This window comes from Phocoena sinus, chromosome 18 (genome assembly GCF_008692025.1).
Source record: "Phocoena sinus isolate mPhoSin1 chromosome 18, mPhoSin1.pri, whole genome shotgun sequence".
In the NCBI taxonomy this organism is placed as follows: Eukaryota; Metazoa; Chordata; class Mammalia; order Artiodactyla; family Phocoenidae; genus Phocoena; species Phocoena sinus.
In genome coordinates this window covers 468,074-489,511 of record NC_045780.1, presented here as the reverse complement: position 1 = coordinate 489,511, position 21,438 = coordinate 468,074, and the positions used below count along the sequence as shown (strand labels likewise).

The 21,438-nt window shown below is 35.9% G+C and overlaps 1 protein-coding gene across 1 annotated transcript in view; it reads left to right on the top strand.

Moving 5' to 3' along the window:
• The window catches only part of PSPC1 (paraspeckle component 1), a 58,947-nt gene that overhangs the window by 23,432 nt on the left and 14,077 nt on the right, over positions 1-21,438 (top strand). Inside the window, exons 5-6 of the mRNA XM_032610973.1 lie at positions 1,060-1,144; positions 9,031-9,136. Of these exons, the coding sequence (XP_032466864.1) occupies positions 1,060-1,144; positions 9,031-9,136 (191 nt within the window). The remainder of the gene's footprint in view (positions 1-1,059; positions 1,145-9,030; positions 9,137-21,438) is intronic.

The window sequence follows — 21,438 nt, the reverse complement described above, 5'->3', positions numbered from 1 at the left end:
TTATTGGCACATGAAATATTAACTTTAACTGTTAAGTATTATGTTAAGTGAATTCTGAATATAGCAATTTATTAAGAAACATTCAATTAAGATAATATGTGTTTATTTTAGAAATTTCAGGCAACATGATTTTAGAAAAAGAAAATAAAAACAACCAATACTTGTGTTATTCAGGGTATTCATATATCTGTATATGTGTATATATATATTTTATGCATGCGTGGACATGTAATTTGGTAAGATAGTACAAAGAGTTTTAATACTTGGGAAGTTTACCCACTGCTTCTCAGATGTGCAAAACAAATGTATCTTTCATCATCTTATTCTGCAGTGGAACCCCTGTTCTTTTTTTTTCTGGAAATATATTTTATTGTTTTTTTGTTTGTTTGTTTTTGTTTATGGAACCCCTGTTCTTGATGATGTGACACGGGTTGGTGACAGTGGGAATGTTCGTCCTGTTTAAAGTGGTCTTGTTCATATCAGTATTCAGCCCTTTTCCCCTTTCAAGAACTGTTTCCTCATTGCCCTCCTTCATATGACACAGACCTGATGCAGGAGGAAACCTGCTGATTGTGTTGGGAGGGATGTTTTTGAGTTTTATGCCATGTCCTATCTCATTATTCGTACTGTTTGGTCTGGTTCTTACATGCTCTCTGCTGATGGTTGCCAAGGCATCTTTTTGGGCTTTGAGCTTGCTGCTGAAAAAAATTCTAATTTGTTTAAAACTATGTAAATGAAAATGTAGCTACTATTCTATTTTTAATATGTTGTAGGCCCTGTTTTAAAACAGTTACTGCCCATTTTAATTTCTTAATATAAGGATGGATTTATTATTTTCTTCATACACATGAAGAAATGGGCCCAGAAGTGATATTAATTTATTACACAGCTTATAATCTTTCATTGTAAAATGATGTGATAGACAAAAAGAGAAGCTAGGTGCATGAGTATGAATAAGTTACCACATATATTGCCAGTCATAGAGAATCTATATGCTTATGAATATAAAAATACAGAAGGGGAAGCTAAAAATATTAATCTGTAATCAATATCTTGTAGATTTAATGAGGCGTCAAGAGGAACTCAGACGCTTAGAAGAACTTAGAAACCAAGAGCTGCAAAAACGGAAGCAAATACAACTGAGGTAAAGAACATCACTATAACATATACGTGAATATATGTAGGTTTCATTATGTATGTTATGAATAAAACTCCCAATGCCTGTTATCAACAAGTTATATAACTTGGAAAATACAGGGGAGGAAACCAAAATTGTCGATTTCTGACCACATTTAGGGAATTACTCCAGAAGATAACATAACTCTTTGAGATAACACAAATCTTTGTTATTCTATGTTTTTTATAGCTGATTATGGACACTTTACAGACAATGTGAACTTACATAAAGGGCTTAGGCATTGTTTCGTATAATTTATTGTAAGAATGCACCGTGATTTACGGGGCCATTTTTCCAGAGATGGATATATTTGCGTTGATCTGAGTTTTTTTTTTCATGCGTATACTACTACTCTGAATGCCGTTAAGCATTTTTGTACTTGTGATAATTTGTTTAAAAAAGATATCTGGGGGCTTCCCTGGTGGCGCAGTGGTTGAGAGTCCGCCTGCCGATGCAGGGGACACGGGTTCGTGCCCCGGTACGGGAAGATCCCACGTGCCGCGGAGTGGCTGGGCCCGTGAGCCGTGGCCGCTGAGCCTGCGCATCCGGAGCCTGTGCTCCGCAACGGGCGAAGCCACAGCGGTGAGAGGCCTGTGTACCGCAAAAAAAAAAAAAAAAAAAAAAAAAGATATCTGGAATCCATGGTAAAAAGGGTATGGGCATTAAAGATCTCAGTACATAATAGAGAACTGTGATGGGCAACTTAAAATCTTTTAGGTTAAGTAAGGAAGTTTAAGGGAGTAGTTGATCCAAGATGTAGAAACAAAAATTAACAGCTTTTCTTGTACCTGCAGTATTCAGTTGTAAAATATGAGATAAGTATTACTCTTACAAGTTTCAAAAGTCATAATTAGGGGCTTCCCTGGTGGCGCAGTGGTTGAGAGTCCGCCTGCCAATGCAGGGGACGCGGGCTCGTGTCCTGGTCCGGGAAGATCCCACATGCCGCGGAGCGGCTGGGCCCGTGAGCCATGGCCGCTGAGCCTGCGCTCTGCAACGGGAGAGGCCACAACAGTGAGAGGCCCGCGTACCGCAAAAAAAGAAAAAAACAAAAACATAATTAGGAATTGTTATAAACAAAGATATTATAGATTAAAGCAAACTTAAAATTTTGTTTTGAAAGTGCTATAAAAGTAGTAAGTGCTTGTGACCGGAAGTTAGGTGCTCATGGGAAATAAAGCGAAAAACTGTTAATGAGTTTGAAGTGTCTTCACGGTCAGGAGATAGGTACTAGACATATATTTTAGTGTTTTTCTTCCAACTTGATACCTGATTATACCAGCGTTTGTGTATTTCTGTCTTGGTACTTCTCTGGTTTTACTCTAACCTACTTATTCTCAATTTATGGTACTTGGCAGGCAGCATCAGCATTCTAACCTAGGAGATGGTTAGAAAGTCTCAAGCCTTCCCTCTGAACTACCGAATCATTAGCTGATTCACCTGTGCTTTGGTAAATCCTCCAGGTGACTCTGGTGCATCCTAAATTTTTTTTTTTTTTTTTTTTTTTTTTTTTTTTTTTTTGTGGTACGTGGGCCTCTCACTGTTGTGGCCTCTCCCGTTGCGGAGCACAGGCTCCGGACGTGCAGGCTCAGCGGCCATGGCTCACGGGCCCAGCCGCTCCGCGGCATGTGGGATCTTCCCGGACCGGGGCACGAACCCGTGTCCCCTGCATCGGCAGGCGGACTCTCAACCACTGCGCCACCAGGGAAGCCCATCCTAAATTTTGAGAACCACTGGTGTAAATAACTCCCGCCATGAACTTCTTACATGAGGGACCTTTTTCAGTTTCTTTCTTGTTGCTTCTTTCCACTTCATGTAAATGTGTTAAAGTCTCCTCTACTTGTACAAAGAAAAGGAAACCTCCTCTCCCCTAACATAAACCTACCTGAATCCAGCTTTCTTCTCTTACATTTATCCTTGACAAGTAGACTTTTAAAATTAGTGCCCTATACTAGTGTGCTAAAATAATAAGTAATTAAAACTAAACAATGTGGGGTGCAAACTACTATGTATGGAACGGATAAACAACAAGGTCCTACTGTATAGCACAGGGAACTATATTCAATATCCTGTAATAAGCCATAATGGAAAAGAATATGAAAAAGAGTATATATGTATAAGTGAATCACTTTGCTGTACACCTGAAACTAACATTGTAAATCAATTGTATTTCAGTCAACAAAAAGAAAAACAGAAACCAAGAAAAAAACAATCAATGTGGGGGAACCCAAAGTAGGGAATAAAAATATAACAGATAAACTTAACTATATTATATATAAATGGACAGCATTGTCACACTGGAAGGAGATGGGGAAGAAAATAAGGAACCTAAATAACTTTGGAAAACTGTATCTTGATTGAATACTATAGGCTAGTGGCAAGAACAATATATAAATTCTTTAATCTAGTTAGTAAATGTATTTCTCATAAGGATATAGGTTTGCAATTCTGAAACTACTTTATGTGTATACTTTTTTCCTCTCTTTGATCAAGACTTTATTGAAAATAATATATACTTTTTTAAGTGAATATATTAGTACAGATCAGTATGAACCAGGTTTCTCATTGTTGGAGAAAGAAAGAAGGGAGAAAGGCTAAAATTAAAACGACTCCTGTGATGTTTAATGGGGATTCTAAGTATCAGTATGAACTGAGTGGCATTTAATCTAGACAGATACAGAAATATAGACATGTATATCTACATCGGTTCATAGATATATACATATTTCCTAGCCCTGTCCATCTAGAAGCAGTGATGCTTCAGGAACAATGAGCTCATCTAATGCCCAGATTTTTGTTTCTGAGCACCATTCTCCAATAAAGGGAACCAGGGGTTTTTGGAGAAGTGGTTGATTCCAGGATTGAAAAGTCCAAGATGAGCCTGACAAATCTTGTGTCAGAGAGAAGCAAAGTACTTGAACAATGCTAGGGCATGTTGAGAGAACACAGGAGCCAAACTGAAGGTGCTCCTAAGGGCCAAAGTTGGAACAATTTCAACCACAAAATAAAAAATGATAGTATTAGATTTTACACTGTTGAATAAAGTAAATATCCATGAGTTTGTGCTGATAGAAGTTATTTTAATGAGTAAGTAAATAAATGGGGAGAATGGACAACTCTTCCTTAGTTGTTAGAAGTAGAATTCCAAATAATAAATGTGAAATGAGTCTGAGAGAAAAATTACCAATGGGTGAATACTGCAGTAATACAGACACACCTTGGAGATACTGTGGGTTTGGTTCCAGACCAGCACAATATATTGCAATAAAGTGAATTTTTTTGTTTCGCAGTGCATATAAAAGTTACCTTTATACTATAGTGTTTTAAGTGTGCAATAGCATGATGTCTTAAAAAACAATGTGTGTACCTTAATTAAAAATACTTTCTTGCTAAAAAATGCTAACCATCTGACAACACGCGGTTGGCACAAAACTTCAGTGTGCAAAAGCAATATGCAATTTTTGGGAAGGGCAATAAATGAGGCACGCCTATAGTTCATTCAAGATTTCCCAATAGGTGCTAAGGTGGTTGCGCAAAACTTGGGATACAGGATTTGTGGAGTCTCAAATTTGTATGAGGTACAAATGGAAACATAGTAAATTTGAAGTGGAAAAACCCAGTAGATACCACCATTACCAAGTGTTTAGGTTCGTATCACCCTTAATAAGACACGGACGCCAGGCACCCCTTGATATGATGCACCCAGAAGTGTACATTGTCATTTCTTTGGTTTTCTTGCCAAAGCTTCATAACCTTATGCTAGTCGTGAGAAAACTTAAGACAAACCTAAATTGAAGGACACTGTACAAAATAATCAGTTCTCTTTAAAAGTGTCAAGGTCATGAAAGACCAAGAGACACTGAAGTGTTACAGACTGGAGGAGACTAAAGAGAAATAATAACTAAATGCAATGTGAGATTCTGGATAGGGTCCTGGAACAGAAGAAGGACATAGTGGGGAAACTGGTGAAATTTGAGTAAGACCTAGAGTTGAACTGTAGCAATGTACCAGTGTGAATTCCTGGTTTTCATAATTGTACTATAGTTATGGATGTTGTTAATATTAGGGGATGCTGCATGAGGGAGATATAGGAACTCTACTATTTCTGCAACTTTTCTGTAAGTTTAAAATTAGTTGGAAATACAAAAATGAAAAAGAGGACTCTAGGTACTGGGGATACAGTGGAAAACAAAAGACACAAGCTCTGCTGGTGTGGCACTTAGGTAATCTGGGAGGGAGGCAGACATTAGTTGGAATATGATCAGATTATTAAAAAGAAAGTGAAGCGCACAAAATAGAACGCAGTACTTACTGGAATTTTTAATAGGTTACTTGTTTAATAATTGAAATATTGGTTGCTTGACGTGATAAGTATTCTATGTACCTGGTAATTTTTCACCGAATGGTCTTCCATTAATCTTACTTAATATTGCAGAGGTATATCAGATTCAATTTGAAATTCAGATAAGTGTGTACTAACAATATAAAGATATATCAACAATTAGGTGATAATTTGATGCGTAACTTTTATGGTTGGCTGTATTCTAGCAGATACAGCCAGTGATAAATCTGTTAATCTTTACTTGTGCCTGTGGAGTTTGTTTTGAAGTTAATTGTAAGAATTGTTTCTTGATTTAAGAAATGTAAATAATGTGTGAGTTATTTTGCAGCATGTATGAAGGAAAGGAAAAAAATAGTGTCTAGGAACTTACTTTACTAATAATTGTTAAACATATCCTGCCCTTGCAGCAGAAAGCAGATAAAAATGCAGCAGCCTGCAGAAGTTGGTCTGACTCAGGAGGCTGCCACGTGAGACAGCCAGAGAGTCCGGACACAGCCTTTCTGTTTACCTTAGTTGGGAGACTGAAAAAACTGCTTAAGAAAATATATTTGAAAGAAATTAAATAATTTGGAGTATACAAAATTTTCTGGTTTTCATTTCAATGCTACAAATAAGTTAGGTTTTCGTGGGTCACTTCTTCAGAGGCTGTGACAATGAAGGCGGACAGGGCTTAGATGGGCTGGTTCAGGCTGTAACTGGCCCACTTAGTACTTGTTCATTTGTTCTCTTCTTTCCTTCCCTTACTCCTTCCTACTCACTCATCTACCCATCCATCCATTCTTTCCCTTTTTATGTCATTTGACAAAGTATAAAGATCATCAGATGGACTGAGGCCTTTGGTGGGTGTAGGGGCCATAGTGCTGGACTGGAACAAAGAGCAGGACATTTTTATATCAGTCGTATCATAGCTTAGTGCCTAAAGCCTCTCAGGTTTCAAAGTCCTATTAAAATATGAGACAATTAGTGGGCTTCCAATTAAAATAAATTGTAAAATAGAGGTTTTGTCAGCTTCCAATTAAGTATAACATGAAGGATGTTAAAATTCATCATGCTTATTAGTTACATTTGTGAATATAACCTAGGAAATTATCCTTGATCCAAAGAGACATTAAATATAAAGATAATTGTTAAAGCATCTTGTGGAAAGAAAAAAATTAAAAGCAAGCATGTACAGTAGGGAATGTTCCTATATGTTGCCTGTAAATTTATATTATGGAATTGTCAGTGTGGTGTAATCACAAAATAAAGTAGAAACTCTGGAATCTATAGGCAATGGAATGGAAGGAAAAAAATAGCAAATGTTTAAAGTGATTTTATACCTTTTTACCGTATTTTTTCTCCAGATATAAATGTAGTCTCATATTTTATCAGAAAAAAATTGCTCTAACAATGGGGAGAAGTACATTATAAATTTTGTTTAAAATATCTTTTAAATTAAAAATGTTATGGCAATACATGTTTAAAAAAACTCACATGATACGTATGTGTACAAAAGAAAAAGGGCAATGCTCTTGTCTCCCCAGATTATCCCCAGTGCGATAGAAACTCTCATACTCTCTTCTCTGCTCCTACAAATGGTTTTTAGATGCAGCAATAGGAATACTATTGTTTTGCTTGCCTTTTTTCTGACACTGTACCTTAGACATTGTTTCATGTCAGTAAATGCAAATCTGCCTCTTTGTAATGGTTGTATTGTATTCCTTGTCCCTCATTTGTAATTGAATGTCTTCAACCTTTTGCCTTTAATTAATGTACAGTCTTGTATCTGTGTGTATACATTCTTGCACACATGTATAGATATTTCTGTTTAGTTTACTGGAAATGGATTTGCACACATAAAATTGTTTGCTACACGTTGGTCCTCAACAAAGTCATTGTTGCAATCTTGAAGACCAAAAAGCTTTGAGTATCATTTAGTGGCAGGATCTGACATGAGCCTGTATGATGCAAAGCCTGACCTGTTTTATGTTGTGGTCATGCCAAACCTTTGTTATATTTGTAGAATGTGAATGTTCATCTTGCTACAGAAGTATTAATGGTGTTGATTATTGGGTACTGCTGGGGTATCATAATAGATCCTACTGGGGATATCATAATAGTATATTAAACCCTTTTTAAAGTCTGAAAAACACATGTGGCCTTAGAGTTTTTGAATAAGAGAATTTTTCTTGTCACTATGTACATTTTCACCAGTGTATGAACATGAAAGTATTTTCTTAACCATAAAATTTATGAGTGTGTTAATGTACTAGAAATGGATTAACCGGTTTATTGGAATATTCTGTTTCCTTGAATAGAGATCTACACTGGGGACGTAGATATCTCAAAATCTAGAGTTTGCTTGAAATACCTTAGGAACATTGTCTTGTTACTTGCACATGGTCTGATATGAAGTCCTAACAACCTGTTTTCTTGCTGGCTGTGGGTGAAACCGCCATTTCTTTTAGTTCAGGTACTGTGTTTGGTGTACAAAACAACAACGAAGTATCTATACTTGTGTAAAAGGGTGCTTATAAGAGTAGCCTGGAAAATGAGACCTACTGAGGGGGCATCAGCATTATATAGTCTTTGCTATTTAAATTACTTTTTTGTTTTTGAGTGGAGAGCATGTATATTTGAGTTTGCATTGATTTATTTTTTATTTATTTTTTTTTTTGCATTGATTTAAATGTCAGTATAATGTCAGACTGTTACTTTAATATTATTTTGTAGGTTTTTCCCTCTTAATCATATTGTAACTAATTATGATTTAATAGTAATCCTGCACATACATATCTTTTTTGTTTGTCTTGTAGTTGTTGTTCCATGCTTGATATCTCTGGGGCAGAGGTTGGCATACTTTTCCTGGGAAAGGGCTACATGGTAAATATTTTAGGCTTTTCATGTCATATGGTCTGTGTATCAGCTATTCAGCACTGCTCTAGCCCAAAGGTAGCCACAGACAGTGAGGGAATGATTGTCCCATAAAACTTAATTTGCGAAAACAGGTGGTAATCAGACACCTGCTCCAGGTGCATACTTTCCTCAGTGCATTAATGAAGTGGGGGAGAGAATGTTTGTTAAGGCTTCCTTTTGCACGTAGTAGGATTTTTGTCTAGGCAATGTGGTCCTTTGCAGTGGCTTGTATTGGAATAGGTTCTGAGTGTCTCTAAGAACTAACTCTGCTGTGCCAGTGATTGTGAATCCCAGGCTTTCTCTTGTGGAGTAATAGAGTACTGGCTTGAGCTTTTGGTTCTGGATTTTTTGACTGTAAGCATATAATTATCCTAGTTATATGCTGTTATTTTACTTTTTTGATTTACCCTAGATAAATTATTTTATTGGTTTGTTTGATTTAGTAATGGTTTAGAGCAAAATAAAAGGAAGGTAAATCTGGTAAGCCACTCGTTATCACAGATTAGGCATAAAGTATAAATAAATGATATATATAAATGATTTTGTTTTACCTGAAATAAAATACCGTATTATGGCTTATATGTCAACCACCCTGAGTTTTTATTTAAAAATCTCTCAGGCATGAAGAAGAGCACCGTCGTCGTGAAGAGGAAATGATCCGACACAGAGAACAGGAGGAGCTGAGGCGACAGCAGGAGGGCTTTAAGCCAAACTATATGGAAAATGTAAGTAAAATACTGGTTAACTAAAATGATTTTACATTGTCAGGCGGATGATATATATTTAGAATTCTTTAGATTCTGCTTTATATAGTAATATATTTTCTAATCTTTCTGAATTTGTCATGTTTATGTTAAACTAACGAATTTCTTAACCTCTTACAGGTAATAAATTAAAATTAGTTTCTGAAGATAATCATGCTTTATGAAATGAATATTAAATTTTTCTCTATTTTACTTTATCTTTTTTTAATTCCTACTAAACTAGGAATCTTGATAAATTCATCATCTCCACTTGACTGATTTTCACCGTTAATTGACATTAAAAATTCTTTAGTTTGGTAGACATAGAGAAAAGTAGAAGTAGTATGTGCTCATCACTCAACCATAACAGTTATCAATACTTAGCAGATCTTTTTCATCTTTAAGTATACCCACTTTCCCTAATTTTTTTTTATATGAAACCCCTGACTTCATATGATTTCATTCGTATTTCAGTGTGTATCTCTAAAAGATAAGGACTCTCAAAAAATGTCTTTATCATATCTTAAAAATTGCCAGTTATTTAATATTAACTACTAAAAGCTCCAGTTCGCCCAAGTCTTACTTTTTTTTTAAAAAGTAGTTGGTTTCTTCAGATCGGTTGGTAAATCCAGTCATTTTAGTCTATAGGTTTTCTCTCCCTCTTTTTTTCCTTATTTTTTTTTTTAAAGAAACAGCTCCTCGTATAGAGTATCTCACGTCCTGGATTTTGTTGACTGTATCCTTGCAGTGATGTTCAGCAAGTTTGTTTATGCCCGAATTTCTTGTAAACTGGAGTTAGTTCCAAAGACATTATCTGACTCAGGGTTTTGTTTTGGGGGGGCAAAATGGTAGGGCAAAAAAGGATACTTCAAGTAGGTTATAACCCACAGGGTCTTAATAATAATTAACAGAGTCTCATTGTTCACCTTAGATGAATGCCAGCTTAACAACTCACTCTAAAAAATACTTACCAGTATTTTTTTCCTCTAGCTGTTCAAAAGCCATGATTATTTAGTAAGTAAGTTTCTGAGGCTAAATATATTAATTCCAATCATTGGTGTCTTTTTTCTGACTGTCTCTGTCCCTGTTCTTTTGTCCCTGGAAAATTAAAAAAATACTTAAAATGAATACAGACAGCAATATAAATCCTAAGTAGAATAGCAACAAGAACTTTTTATCTTACCTTCCATCAAGTAAATATCCTTTGAATGAAAATTATATGGCATTTAAATTGTTAGAAATTTTTTTATTATTTATAAGTCACACTAAAAGTTTAAATTAATAGATTTATAAATCCCATTAGAAAATTAGTTGAGTACATTTTGAACTTTCTTTTTGAATAATTTCTAGCATTATTGCAATTCTCTTTTCCTCTTGGATACATAGCACTTGCATAGTGACATATTTAAATGGTGGTCTTTCATAGTTACATTTGAACATAAATCTGTTGGATTTATCAATGTGAGGATATTTTATGATGTTATAAAAGAATGTGGAATTAAAAAATAATTTCAGGCGCATATATTTTGAAAACTAGCGTTTTTATTTTAAAATACAGTCGATGTAAACCACATGTGATATATTTCTTAGGGAAATTTTATTTCATTCCATTGAGGATTAGGAAATTCTTCCCAGTTCTTTTATGTACCTCAACGTATCTTTTTTTAAACTGCCTGCTTATAGTAAAGTTGGTGGAATTAGCTTTCTTAATATTTCTCTGGCATACACTTTATATTCTTGGAGCAAATGTGTAGCTATGTATAATGATGTAAATCATTTAGGGACCAGAAGGAAATGATTAAATAAAATATTCTGTTAAACTTAAGCTGGCTACATCATAAGCTTGATTGCAAACTCTTCATTCTTTGAAATTTCAGTTTAAAAAAAACTTACACCAGTGTTTTTTAATATGTTCAGTGGTATTTAATATAGGTATAATTAATAAAGGACAACAGATAGTTTCGACTTTACTTTTCTATTGAAAAACTATTTAGAAATGTTGCTACAGTTTAAAATTGAAATACTGCAAATTCTTAAAAACATTCGAATGTTTCAAAATCATTTTAGTGGTGGGTAAAATTTTATAGATAGCCAAGGAACTTTGAGAATAAACAAATTAGATATTTAAAAATATGACAGATTTATTGGCATTTTAAAAATAGATCATTTATTGTTTCATAAACATGCTCTTAGAAAATTTAGATGATCAAGTATTTTAATATTAAGATATTTTTAAGTAGTTACTTAAAGTATGTGTTGCATATTTGAAGCATCATAAGATTAATTTGGCTGGAGCAGAGGTCTGCAAACTGTAGCCTGGAACCTCCACCCATTTTCATACCACCCTACCACAGAGCCGAGGATGGTGTTTACATTTTTAAAGGGTTGATGGACAAGAAAAAAAAAGACTACTAAACAGAGTATTTTTGACCCACAAAACCTAAAATAAAATACTCCTTGGCCCTTTATAGAAAAAGTTTGCTGAATCCTGGGCTGGAGTGTTGGTGACTTTTTTTTTTAATTAATACTCATGTTAGGCCACAAAGTTACTATGTTCTTAATTTTCTGGAAAGGAATCATAGTATGTAGTAATGGAATTAAATATCTAGGGGAAAATATAGTCCTTGTTCTATTTTTAGGTATTTTTGAGATTAGAAATTATGAATAGACACAGGTTTTTCATCATTTTGGTATCAGTTTTATTTGGTTCCTAGCTCCATAATGCTTATTAATATAAACTAATCAAGCACTAAAGAAATATTAACAAAAGCTCTATACTAGTCTTGACTGGTTTGTGTTAATAGAAGAAACATTGAGGCCATTGTTGCATTAGTTATTCTTCATTTTTACTTTGAAAACTGTCTTTGGGAAAAATTGTTAAACAATTTTAATGTTTGTTTTTGTTTTTAAAAGCTTTGAAATTAGGCCCTCTTATGTGCTTCTCTTTTCTCACTGTTCAGTATAAAGGGAGGAATCAAATGGTAAGTGTTCAGCTTGCCTGGGTAATAAAAGTCATGTAGGTTTACTTGGTTCGTTTTAAGATGCCACCTCACGTTTCTTTCTAATATTCCTTTTAGGAATATTCCAGCACAACTAATAGTATGGGCTTTTAAGTATAAAATAAATACTTTGTCTTGAATAATATATATATTTTTTAATGTAACAAAAGACACATCTGGACTTCCCTGGTGGTCCAGTGGTTAAGACTCCTCACTCCCAATGCAAGGGGCACGGGTTTGAACCGAAGTCAGGTGATTAAGATCCCACGTGCTGCATAGCGCGGCTCCCGCCCTTACCAAAAGAAAAGATGCGTCATGTCTGGTCATGGTTTTTGGGTTTTTTTTTTTTTTTTTTTAGCTTTCAAATTTATCATAATATTATGACATACATGTGAATATCTATCTATCTATATATATTTTTTGCGGTACGTGGGCCTCTCACTGCTGTGGCCTCTCCCGTTGCGGAGCACAGGCTCCGGACGCGCAGGCTCAGAGGCCGTGGCTCACGGGCCCAGCCGCTCTGCGGCATGTGGGATCTTCCCGGACCGGGGCACAAACCCGTGTCCCCTGCATCGGCAGGCGGACTCTCAACCACTGCGCCACCCGGGAAGCCCCGTGTGAATATATTTTTAAGAGTTTCAAGGATATGCCGGCTCTTCATCAGTTAGAAGCTGTCATTTTAATTTCATACCTTATTCCTCCTAAGAGGAAGTCATGCTCTTTGGTAATAGATCTGGTAATTATAGATTAAACATGTTAGTGTTCACTCCTGTAGCATAACACATTTTTGACTCCCATAACAATGTATATATTTTTATTCTGTGCCTTAATTGCATTTAGGTTTATCTTTACCATAGTGTATTTGAACCATTTTCTAGATAGTATTTACTAGGTTGAAATTTTCTACTTATCGCAGTTTTACAGCTTTTGAACACATCACAGAAGTTATTCTGTTACAGTAAGAATTTGTGAGACTGTTTATGGTTGTCTTGTGACTTTTTACTATTAGGTTGTTTCACTTACTGTAGATTCAGTAGTTTAAACATTTAAGTACTGCTGTGTGTTAGTCTTCATTTGTGGATGCAGTTTGGTTTGGAGTAAAGGGGAGATTTTAATTAGAATATTTTTAAAATGCAGTTTCCTGGAGTAAACTTTGTTTTCTTGGAAAAATGAGTAAGTCATAAAATGTCTAAATGTCATTCTGGCTTTAGTAGTTTCATCATGTAGTTATAAAAATACTTTGATTAGGAAAATTGGGGCAGTGCTTAGATTGGATGCTACTTTGTTTTAAAACTTAAGAAGTTTCTTTATCTGGCATGGTAAATATTAATGTTTGGTTTTTAGTGAAGAAGAGAATAGCCCTTCATATCTGTTTTAAGATATATACATGAATTGATATGGAATAACTTTTATTCCTGTTTGAGTAGGTGAGACTGGCCCTCGAGAAATGAACACGTGCATAAAGACCCGAATGTGTATTATATACCAAGGCAGTAATTTGACCCATGTCAAATCCTTAGAGGTATTCCTTTGTAGCTCCTGGAATTATTGAGCAGAGAGGCCACAGCAGATGTAGCCTGGCTAAGAGGGTAACACCTCTTCCACGGTAGTGTTTCAAGTTGTGCATCATAAGCACTCAGGGAGCTTTCAAAAAATGTGGGTTCTCAGGTCTCCGTCCTACTTAATTGATTCATTTGTGATCCCAGTAGATTCTGATGGGTTGTCGATCGACAGTTTCGACTAAATACTGTAGTTTTCAATCTTTGCAGCACATCTGTGGAACGTAAAAAAGAAAAATGCCTGAGATCTAATCCAGTGGGTCTGGGTTGGAGCCATGGGATCTGCATTTTAAAAAGCCCTTCAGCTTGCTTATTTTCCTTGGCAAAGATCGAAAACCACTGGCCATATGTTGCAGTGAGACATATGTTGAGGCGAGAATAGTAGTAGCAGTTGAATTTTTTATGGGACCTGGGGAGTTTTAAGGGAGAGCTCAGGGTCATTGGACAAGGCAGACACAATTCATACAGTTAGCAGTATAAATGGCACAACATTCTCTGTGAATCGCGCTCTGTGGGATTTTGGTGTGGCAACTTTTAGTTGGGCTTTCATCCTATATATGGAAGGGAGTATTATCTCAGATGATACATTTTTAGTTTTTAAAATATTTCATCTGGACTGGAGGTCTACAGACTAGGGTAAGCCAGGCCAAATCTGAACACTGCCTATTTTTTTCTGAACAGTTTTTTTGGAACACAGCTGTATTTATGTTTTGTTTATGGCTGCTTTGCCCCAAAATGGCAGCGTTGACTAGTGGTGACATAACTCTGAGGCTGTGTCAAGACTGTATGGCCAGCAGAGCCTGGAATACTATCTGGCCCTTTCCCCAAAAAGTTTGCCGACCTCTGTTCTCAGGCCAGTCTGAGAGCTGGGGGGGAAATCTATAAAAAGTGGCTCATGTTAACCAAACTCATGAAGAGTTTGTGACTTAAAATGTAATTATATTAACTTACGTGTTCTTTTTCAGCGTTTTTAGAAGGTTTATTGAGCAGAGTGCCTCATATCCTAGAACCTTGGTTCTTGGTTCTGAAGAATCCAAATTAGTATTCAGAAGGTTCATTAGTAGTCACGGTTATAAATCAGCAGAAGTTATGGGAAGAGCTGCCACATTGGGCCTGTTGTTTAATTTTATGCCAGTCCCTTCCTGCTTCTTGAGTGGGTATTGTTTCTCTTATCATCATTCCTTGATTTAATTATAACCTAACCCTTCCCCCCATGTTCGCTGTACAAAACTCAGGGCAGAAACTCTAGCCAGTAATGAACTTTCATTAATAGGTGCTGGCAGAGCCAACTGATCCCAGGTGTCACTTACTAATGAGGAGGTACAAATACGTTTTCTGAAATAGTTTGTGAATTTTTGAGAGAAGCTGCCATTTTGTGGTTTTAACATGGCCATCACTTCTCTTTTTCAGTAAAGTATTTAGCTTTGACAAGTAATTTGGTTGTATTGAAGTAGAAGATTGCGTTATTTTGGAAGGCTAAATATCTGACACATTTGAACAAAGGACATATTTCACAGGAGGTTTTTATAGCCTCTTCATCATCCTATGGAAATAACTGAAGAATTATTTGCTGTAGTGTTTGGAGTCAGATTTAGGTGTGGGAAGGTTATTACCTATCGCTGGTGTAATGGCAACCTGCTTCTGATGGTTTGGACATGATGGTAAAAATCAGAATGGATAATAACAGTTATACTGCAGTGGCCTCGCATAGAATGCTCTAGTTGTGCCCAATTTTTTGTTATTAATATGTTTTATTTATTTACTAAAATAATTTGGTTTCCTACAATGAGCGAAGAACTTTTCTGAATATTTAAGGATGGTACATAATTGGAACTTAGACTTTTATCATCAAATGAAAACAAAGATACATGTTTATAATGTTAACATATACTCTAGGAAGTGATCCTTAGGATTTTGATGATTTGGGGCATTTGTGTTGAAGATATAATATCAATTTTAACCAGCTGTTGAAATCTTCGATCACTTCTCAAAAGGATTATTTAATAATTTTAATAATATCTAATTATTTGTAAGGAATAATATCTAATTAATATTTGTAAGGAATACAAATATTATTATTTGCATTATTATTATTTAATATTATACGAATATTTGTAAGGAATAATATCTAATTAATAATATCTAATTATTTGTAAGGAAAACTTTAAAATTTTCTTTTTTAACATCTTTATTGGAGTATAATTGTTTTGCAATGGTGTGTTAGTTTCTGCTTTATAACAAAGTGAATCAGCTATACATATACATATATCCCCATATCTCCTCCCTCTTGCGTCTCCCTCCACCCTCCCTATCCCACCCCTCTAGGTGGTCACAGAGCACCGAGCTGATCTCCCTGTGCTATGCGGCTGTTTCCCACTAGCTATTACACATTTGGTAGTGCATATATGTCCATGCCAATCTCTCACTTTGTCCTGGCTTACCCTTCCTCCTCCCTGTGTCCTCAAGTCCATTCTCTACGTCTGCATCTTTGTTCCTGTCCTGCCTGTAGGCTCTTCAGAACCATTTTCTTTTTTCTTTTTTAGATTCCATAGATATGTGTCAGCATATGGTATTTATTTTTCTCTTTCTGACTTACTTCACTCTGTATGACAGACTCTAGGTCCATCCACCTCACTACAAATAACTCAGTTTCGTTTCTTTTTATGGCTGAGTAATAATATTCCATTGTATATATGTGCCACATCTTCTTTACCCATTCATTTGTCGATGGACACTTAGGTTGCTTCCGTGTCCTGGCTATTGTAAATAGAGCTGCAGTGAACATTGTGGTACATGACTCTTTTTGAATTATGGTTTTTCTCAGGGTATATGCCCAGTAGTGGGATGGCTGGGTCGTATGGTAGTTCTGTTTTTAGTTTTTTAAGGAACCTCCATACTGTTCTCCAAAGTGGCTGTATCAATTTACATTCCCACCAACAGTGCAAGAGGGCTCCCTTTTCTCTACACCCTCTCCAGCATTTATTGTCTGTAGATTTTTTGATGATGGCCATTCTGACTCATGTGAGATGATAACTCACTGTAATTTTGATTTGTATTTCTCTAATGATTAGTGATGTTGAGCATCCTTTCATGTGTTTGTTGGCAATCTGTGTATCTTCTTTGGAGGGATGTCTATTTAGGTCTTCTGCCCATTTTTGGATTGGGTTGTTTGTTTTTTTGATATTGAGCAGCATGAGCTGCTTGTATATTTTGAAGATTAATCCTTTGTCAGTTGCTTCGTTTGCAAATATTTTCTCCCATTCTGAGGGTTGTCTTTTTGTGTTGTTTATGGTTTCCTTTGTGCAAAGCTTTTAAGTTTCATTAGGTCCCACTTGTTTATTTTTGTTTTTATTTCCATTTCTCTAGGAGGTGGGTCAAAAAAGATCTTGCTGTGATTTATGTCATAGAATGTTCTGCCTATGTTTTCCTCTAAGAGTTTTATAGTGTCTGGCCTTACATTTAGGTCTTTAGTGCATTTTGAGTTTATTTTTGTGTATGGTGTTAGGGAGTGTTCTAAGTTTCATTCTTTTACATGTAGCTGTCCAGTTTTCCCAGCACCACTTATTGAAGAGGCTGTCTTTTCTCCATCGTATATCCTCGCCTCCTTTATCAAAGATAAGGTGATCATATGTGCGTGGGTTTCTCTCTGGTTTTTCTGTCCTGTTGCATTGATCTATATTTCTGGTTTTGTGCCAGTACCATACTGTCTTGATTACTGTAGCTTTGTAGTATAGCCTGAAGTTTGGGAGCCTCATTCCTCCAGCTGCATTTTTCTTTCACAAGATTGCTTTGGCTCTTTGGGGTCTTTTGTGTTTCCATACAAATTGTGAAATTTTTTTTCTAGTTCTGTGAAAAATGCCATTGGTAGTTTGATAGGGATTGCATTGAATCCGTAGGTTGCTTTGGGTAATATAGTCATTTTCACAGTGTTGATTCTTCCAATCCAAGAACATGGTATATTTCTCCATTTGTTTATGTCATCTTTATTTTCTTTCATCAGTGTCTTATAGTTTTTTGAGTACAGGTCTTTTGTCTCCTTAGGTAGGTTTATTCCTAGGTATTTTATTCTTTTTGTTGCAGTGGTAAATGGGAACGTTTCCTTAATTTCTCTTTCAGATTTTTCATCATTAGTGTATAGGAATGCAGGAGATTTCTGTGCATTAATTTTGTATCCTGCTACTTTACCAGATTCATTGATTAGCTCTAGTAGTTTTCTGGTAGCATAAAATTTTCATCCAAACTCGGACAAGTGAATATGAGTACTATGTAAAATTACTTTTTTTTTTTTTTTTTTTTTAACAGCAGGCATAAAATAAGCTGTCTCAGGCAAACCAGGATGTGTGTGTGGTCACCCTAATCATATGTTACGCTTATAAGTAGCATATTCCCCCTCTGTTTTATCATTCACGTTTAAAAGTCTTTTGAATGAATCCAGATTGAAATGGTTACCATGTCCTTTATATTCTTTAACCACTTCATCAGAGGACACTTTGTTGGACTTAATTATTTCTATGTCATATTAGATGACTCTAGTGTCTTCATCGGCCTTACCTCCCATTAGAGTCACAGAGGGGCTCATATTCCACAAAAATTCCCATATCCCTTTTACCCTCCTGGGGAGTGTGTATACTCAGCACATACATAACTTTCCCTGACTACTCACCCCGGCTGTGATCCTGTATCATTTTTTTTTTTTTTTTTTCTGTATCATTTTTAATGATTCTTTTTTAGTACTTATATTGCCATCTAAATATTTTCTCACAGTTGTCCAGTATTTGAGCCCTCTTGAGCTTTTTGAGGTCAGGAATCTTGTATTTGTTATATTGTAGTTACTGAGATGCAAATTGGGAGAGTTAAATAGTTGCTTGATGTCTTCTTTTTCAGATGACAGCGTGCAACTCAATCATACAGTTTTGAGGGTTCTTTATGAGCCACTAAACCTCAGTATTTTTATTTAATACTAACATTTCAGATGTTCAACATCAGTGGTTTTGAAACATAGGTGGCATTGAAACACACCTATTGATGTATTTCTGTAGAGTTCATAATGGAGTCACATAGTAAAGAGTAAAATTTAAATTTATTTATTTACTTTTGGCTGCATTGGGTCTTCGTTGCTGTGCGCAGGCTTTCTCTAGTTGTGGCGAGCGGGGGCTACTCTTTGTTGCGGTGCGTGGTCTTCTCATTGCAGTGGCTTCTCTTGTAGCGGAGTACGGGCTCTAGGCACGCGGGCTTCAGTAGTTGTGGCTCACAGGCTCTAGAGCACAGGCTCAGTAGTTGTGGCCCGTGGGCTTCATTGCTCTGCGGCATGTGGGATCTTCCCGAACCAGGTCTCGAACCTGGGACCCCTGCATTGGCAGGCGGATTCTTAACCACTGCGCCACCAGGGAAGCCCAAGAGTAAATTTTAAACAGTAAAATAACCATTTTTTTAATCTTGGTTTTCAGCACACATAACTTTTTAGTATGCAGATTCCACTTGACTATCCCTTCAAGATAGTTAGTCTTACACAAAGACTGGAGGTTCCCTTTAGTAGGAAAAATTTGTTCCTTGTTTTTCCTGTGTTCAAAACAGTCCTGAGCTTCATAGAGGATACAGAGGGGAATCAAGCCCAGGGTCACATCTTTGAGGATTTTAGAGTATTTTAGGGACCGGGGACCTATGTGGGGTAGGTTAAGAGACGCAGCTAAAAAGTTCTGAGAGTTTAGAGAAAATTGTATGGTGGAGAGTGAGTGTGTAGTCTCTGCACTCTTCTGGGGCTCTTTTGGGTACATTTTTAAAAACTGATGTGATTGGTTTATTGTTCCACTGTGTTGTAGGTATACCTCTGTCTTTTCTTTTGAAATGGTAAGTTCTTCTAATCTTACTTGGTTCAGAATGGTCAGATCTTTTAGGTAACATTTACGTTTTTAGAGGGGTTGGAGAAGAGGAGAGTTAAGATTGGCGAATACAAGTGAACTAAAGTGAACATGTTTTTGAAATGTCCACTACATGCAATGCAAACAATAGGAATTTTGTTCAGTTAATAAATAGCTTGAAGTAATAACAGAAGGTTCTAGGAAGACATAAAAACTTGTTAGTTCTGCTTTGTGATTTCTTGTTGTAATATTTAGAGCCCCCTACAGGAGTTCTCCTACATGGGGATTACGTAAAAAAAAATTTTTTTTAGGCCAATCAGTATCCCGTATCTTTTGTACTTCATGTTGAGGGCATGAAGCTCTGTAGTATCACCTGAAATGTCAGAATTTTTCTACCAAAGCGAACTAGATAAATGTGAATATCGATATCCATGTGTAATTATTAACTAACTGCTAGTGGCAGGGAGCAAAAAACTTGGGTTTGTAAGCGTGCTCTGCTGATGAAATGCATTTACTTCTGTTTGAAATTTCAAGTAATTTAAAGTAAATGGGTGAGTTTGCCTCTTTGTCTTATGATATCCTCCACTACACTGTGCACCACGTTTCAAATCCTGTCTTTTCTGGTTATAAATTTGCTACAATTCTCATAATATATATAACGTCTTAATTTGACGTATTATTGCTTTTTCTAAATCCTGCTTTTGAACAATAGAAATGCTTGTATAGTAGTTTATCTTATAATTGTAAATAACTTTTTGAATTGTATTTAGTTATTTAAATATTTTAAATATTACTATATTTTGAATGTGTTGCTTTGAGTTATCTACTTAGAAACAATATATAATTTGTCAGGATTTCAAAGCTTCTGGTAGACTGCTAAGATAACTTGTTTTATGTCTAGTATCATGAATAGAAAAAGACACTCTCCTCTTTTAAATACGTTCTTGATCCTTCATACATTGGAACACATGTGCTTTGTTTGCTTTCTTCTGTTGGTGGGACTGATTTGGAATTGCTTCTTATGCAGCTTATATTTGCTCTTTAATCTTTCTTCCCTTGATCTGGCCAGTCATGATAGTTGTTTTGATTTTGATATGGAAATGAACTGGGTTACAGGTAAAGAAATGCAAACCGGTCACCAGTATTATATGTGCCTTGGTAAGATGTAATTGAAAGTAGTCTGTGTTGTAGTCGGTATTCAGATTGCTGATTTCTTTAATAGTTTGGGATAAAATAACTAAATTTGAAAAATAATTACATATATTCCTAATTAATTTCAGTTTTTAAAAGCAGCTTTTCAGAGGGAGTTTGCCATGACAGTTGAAAAGGATAAACTTGAAAATGTCTCTCAGGTATATAGATTAGAAATAAAATTCTAAGCTCAATATAAATTTGTTTTAAAAATTGATTTGTTTAAAATATTCCCTTCTGTCTCTTGATGCATGCTAGATTATGTGTAGTTATATTTAATTCATCTTCAATTAGAAAGCCATCCTGTGTTTTAAAAAGTGGCAATTAATTTTGCTACATGGTCAGTTGAATTTGACAGTGACCTCAGAACAATCTGTTTACAAAGTTACCTGAACCAGGCTTTAAAAATACACTGCTGGGGGCTTCCCTGGTGGCGCAGTGGTTGAGAGTCCGCCTGCTGATGCAGGGGACGTGGGTTCGTGCCCCGGTCCGGGAAGATCCCACATGCCGCGGAGCAGCTGGGCCCGTGAGCCATGGCCGCTGAGCCTGCGCGTCCGGAGCCTGCGCTCCGCAACGGGAGAGTCCACAACAGTGAGAGGCCCGTGTACCGCAAAAAATAAAAAAATAAAAATAAAAATACACTGTTGAGTGAATGTAGTTTAAGAGGTGCATGTATT